Genomic DNA, 4895 nt, shown 5'->3' on the forward strand with positions numbered 1-4895 from the left:
TGACCTGCCCGCAGGGAGGGGCTTTGTGGGCGCAGAGGGACCCTGGGTGCCTCAGGGGCACTGACGGGTGGTCGCTAAGGTGCCATTGTTGTGGGCGATCCTGACGGGAGTCAGAGGTGCGGGCTGCACTCTGTCCTGCTCCCCGCACCAGCAGTGCCATCGCTGCAGCTGAAGTGTGTTGTTGTTCTTTGTGAACGGAGACACTGAGGCAAGCTTGGCCTGTAGGAGGAAGTAGAGCAGAGGGCTCCCGCTCGCTCAGGCGTGTAGCAGTGCCCCCAAAGCCCTCATGGCTTTTATTTGGGGAGAACCACAAATAACAACGGAGTACAGCAAGTGACAATGATTAACAGGCTCCAGGTGCGAAGGTTTGACAGTTACTCCCCCTTCGGCCCCCTAGCGCCCCCCTAACGCCCTGCCCCGTGCCAGAACACCTCTACAGGGCTGCTGGCCAGAGCCCGCCCCTCTGAGGCCTGTGGAACCCTCCTCAAAGCTTCCCTAACTACAGTTCCAGGAAACAATCATGCCCTCCTCCCCTAATCAGCACCTGCCACCTTCCAGGTGGGGAGCTGGGGGGGAGCAGGCTGGAAGGGGAGGCACTTTCCAGGCAGGCAGGAAGGTGAGTGGTTAAGAGCCAGCGGTCCTGGATTGCAAGAGGGATCTCCGACTGCCACAGGGATCGAACCTAAACTGGCAGACGGACATCCCCCGAGGGGTCCCAGATCAGTGAGGGTGCAGGCCAGACTGAGGGACACATACCCCCAACCCCCCCTGCATGAATTTAATGCACCAGGCCACTAGTTTTATAATACTTTGCTTCCATTTGCAACTTTTATTCACTCAGAAGTGAGAGACTTGTCTGTTGGTCATGGGTGCCCATTTCCTGGGATGGCAATGTGGAGGTGACCTGTGTCTGCCACCATCTGGTGCTTCTTTCAAGGAATATTAGAGCCTTAGGTTTGTTGCTGTGGTGTTTTGTGTTTGTTTCTTCCATAGATTTACTTTTTCTATGTCTGACAATTTATTATTTAAAAACATCCTGAGATAAATCCTCCGTGTCTTCTCAGATCCCCTGAGGAGCTTTAAGAAATACCCTCAGGGGCACTTTCCCCCATGGAGTTGGACAGCTGCTCTGGGTGGGGAATCATTGGTTACTGAGGGCCTCCAGGTGATGGAAGGTGAGACAGAGATTAGCATGAGGGTTACAGGATGCCTTTGTGAGAGTGGGGAGCAGGCTTTGTTCGGGGGAGTAAGGGGGTGCTCTGTTTGGTTTGTGGGGTCAGGACAGCAGCTCACCTCATTTCTGTAGGAGTTTGTGGATGTCTTTGGGAGGAGAGGCACATGAAGACACACAGTGTGGTCTCCATGTAGAAGCTCATTGTTCCTCACTCTCTCCTGTGACCAAGGACAGGAGGGGTGGCCTTTTCCTCATTTCCAGGTTCTTCTGACTGTGAGTGTGAGATGAGCTGATTGAGACGCTGAGCTGACGTCTTTGAAGGCACAGTCTGTGACTCCTCAACGTATTGTCACCTGAGAAAACATCCCAGACCCTGATCAGGACCAGGACCAAATGGCTGCTTCTCAGGTAAAACATGTGTCCTGGGTCACAGGCTATCTAACATCGGGTGATTTATATGTCTACTTCTGATGGGAAATAGAGAAATCCTCAAAGGGTATTGTTCTTATCTTTGCAGGTGGTTTTCCTTATCTCATTACATTTTTAAAGATATTTTTATTTATTGCAGAGAAGAAGGAAGAGGGAGAGAGAGATAGAAACATCAGTGATGAGAAAGCATCATTGATTGGCTACCTCCTGCTTGCCTCCCACTGAGGATGGAGCCCACAACCCGGTCATGTGCCCTTGACCGAATCGAAGCTGGGACCCCTTCAATCTGAAGGCAGAAGCTCTGTCCACTGACACAAACTGGCTAGGGCTCATTACTTTTTTTTAAAATATATTTTATTGGTTTTTCACAGAGAGGAAGGGAGAGGGACAGAGAGTTAGAAACATCCATGACAGAGAAACATCGATCAGCTGCCTCCTGCACACCACTTACTGGAGATGTGTCCGAAACCAAGGTACATGCCCTTGACTGGAATCGAACCCAGAACCCTGCAGTCCACATGCCAGTGCTCTATCCACTGAGCCAAACCAGCCAGGGCTACTTACTTTTGTGTTTGTTTGTTTTTATCATAGTCAATGTCAGCAGTTATTATAGTTATCTTTCTCTTTTTTTCTCCCTCTCCTTTGAAAAATATTTTTTTATTGAATTCAGAATTGGAATGAGAGGGAGAGAGAGGTAGAAATATCAATCAGGAGAGAGAATCATTGATCAGCTGCCTCCTGCAAACCCCCCATTGGGGACCCAGTCCGAAACCTGCAGTATGCCCTGACCTGGAATCCAGCCCTGCCCTTCTGGTTCATAGGTCAGCCCTCTACATGTCAGCCACACTGGCCAGACTATAATCCTCTCCTTTTTCCCAGAGCCTTCTCTGCATTCATTTCATGCAGCCTCCCCAGGTCAGGAAGCATTCCTACCTTTAATTAGTGACTTTCAACTACTGAAAACATCCCTTTTGTGACAGATCAAACTTGGAAGGCAGCCATGTCTAACATCCCTACTGGGACGGGGTCAGAGGCTCAGGTATCAGTGAAGAAGGCAAGTGTCGGTGTTAGGTTCAAGTGGCTGTAGCATCAGCTCTAGATGGGAGGTAAGAAGATGCACACATGCCCTAGCTGGTTTGGCTCAATGGATAGAGTGTTGGACTGCAGACTGGAAGGTCCCTGGTTCAGTTTTGGTCAAGGACACATGCTCGGTTTGCAGGCTCGATCCCTAGTAAGGGACGTGCAGGAGGCAGCCGATCAATGATGCTCTCATCATTGATGTTTCTATGTCTCCCTCTCCCTTCTCTTTGAAATCAATAAAAAATATACTATTAAAAAAAAAAAAGATGAGGCACATCTTACTGCTCAGAATAGCTCAAAGGTCTGAAAGCAGAGTAAACAGAAGAGACTTGATCACTAGATTAGTATGAAGTACTTGCTATTTAAATGTTCCATTAGCTTATAGAACATGAGGTACACGTGGGTTGACATTTGCAAAAATTAATGTTTAATTGTAATCATTTCCACATAATTATTTCTTTTTTGATATATTTTTGCCAGTCATGTCAGCAGGGGTGACCTGTCCTTCCGTGTGTGTCTCTGTTCCTAAACTGTTGACATTATGTCAGCTACTTTTTCTTTTTTTCCCCTCAAGTACATTTTTATGAATTTCAGAGAGGAAGGGAGAGATAGAGAGAGATCGAAACATCAGTGATGAGAGAGAATCATTGATTAGCTGCTTCTAGCACAGCCCACACTGAGGATCGAGCCCACAACTTGGTCATGTGTCTAGACCGGATATCAAACCAGTGACTTCTTGGTGCGTGGGTCGGCCCTCAACCACCGGGCCACACCAACTGGAGCAGGCAGGGATAATCTTGTTGTAAGATTACTCATAGTAAATTTCCAACTAGGATTGTGATTCCTATGTGTCATATTCGATGAGAACTGTACTCTATGAACAAACCCTTTTAGTTCCAAGTTCTGTATGAATTTTTTCCTTTTTTTACTGTGTATTCAGAATTATGGCACATGATGCAGAAACATTGGCATCACAAGTAAAAAGTGAGCTTGTTACACATGTGTAAACACAGGCCCCATCTCAGTACCTAGATCACAATCTGTGTCTTTACAGAAGTTCCTTTCAGTGTGGTCTGCTTTACAGTTGTGAAGATGTCCCTATACTTCCAACCTACCAAGTCATGTACAGCTGAGAAATATACACCACTGACCCTGAAGGATGCAAACACAGCACTCAGAAATTCATATGCCTGAGTCCTGGCCTTAATTTTATTTCATTTAAAATTTTTTTTAATATATTTGTATTTATTTCAGAGAGGACGGGAGAGAGAGAGAGAGAGAGAGAGAGAGAGAGAAACATGAATGATGAGAGAGAATCATTACTTGCCTGCCTCCTGCACACCCCCTACTGGGGATGAAGCCTGCAACCCAGACATGTGTCCTTGACCAGTATCAAACCTGTGACTCTGAAGTCATTTTATCCATTCAGTGCAGTTCCTAGTGAGCAGGCCAAGAGTCTATCCATTGAGCCAGACTGGCTAGGACGATGCCTTAATTTTAAAGTTCATTTTCCTCTAAAGTAAAATCTGTACCGTGGGTTAGTGGACATGGGCCATCCTCATTTGTCAGTGTTAGAAAACACATCAGAGTATCTTATTAGGGCAAAGTGATCTTATTGGATGATTCAAGATATTCCCCTAGGTCCAAACCACTTCTCCCTAAACACTTTTCATGTTGGGTGACATTATGAACTCTTCTGGTGACCTCTTGGTAAATGTGTTTTTCTTTCAGGAACCATTGACCTTTAGGGATGTGGCCATAGATTTCTCTCAGGAGGAGTGGGAATGCCTGGATCCAGGTCAGCGGAAATTGTATATGGATGTGACTGTACTCTATGAACAAACCCTTTTAGTTCCAAGTTCTGTATGAATTTTTTCCTTTTTTTACTGTGTATTCAGAATTATGGCACATGATGCAGAAACATTGGCATCACAAGTAAAAAGTGAGCTTGTTACACATGTGGAAACAGGCCCCATCTCAGAACCTGGATCAGCATCTGGGTCTTAACAGAAGTTCCTTTCAATGTGGTCTGCTTCACAGTTTCGAAGATGTCCCTATACTTCCAACCTACCAAGTCATGTACAGCTGAGAAATATACACCACTGACCCTGAAGGGTGCAAACACAGCACTCAGAAATCCATATGCTTCAGTCCTGGCCTTAATTTTATTTCATTTAAAATTTTTTTTAATTTATTTGTATTTATTTCAGAG

The 4895-nt window shown here is 46.0% G+C and overlaps 1 protein-coding gene across 1 annotated transcript in view; it reads left to right on the forward strand.

Moving 5' to 3' along the window:
• The first annotated feature begins 1253 nt into the window (after positions 1–1253).
• LOC102761886 (zinc finger protein 253) overlaps positions 1254–4895 on the forward strand; it is a 15578-nt gene continuing 11936 nt past the window's right edge. Inside the window, exon 1 of the mRNA XM_006764280.2 lies at positions 1254–1582. Coding sequence (XP_006764343.1) covers positions 1568–1582 — 15 coding nt within the window. The 5' untranslated portion in view covers positions 1254–1567. The remainder of the gene's footprint in view (positions 1583–4895) is intronic.

The sequence above is a fragment of the Myotis davidii genome, unplaced genomic scaffold (genome assembly GCF_000327345.1).
Source record: "Myotis davidii unplaced genomic scaffold, ASM32734v1 scaffold2101, whole genome shotgun sequence".
NCBI classification, from domain to species: Eukaryota; Metazoa; Chordata; class Mammalia; order Chiroptera; family Vespertilionidae; genus Myotis; species Myotis davidii.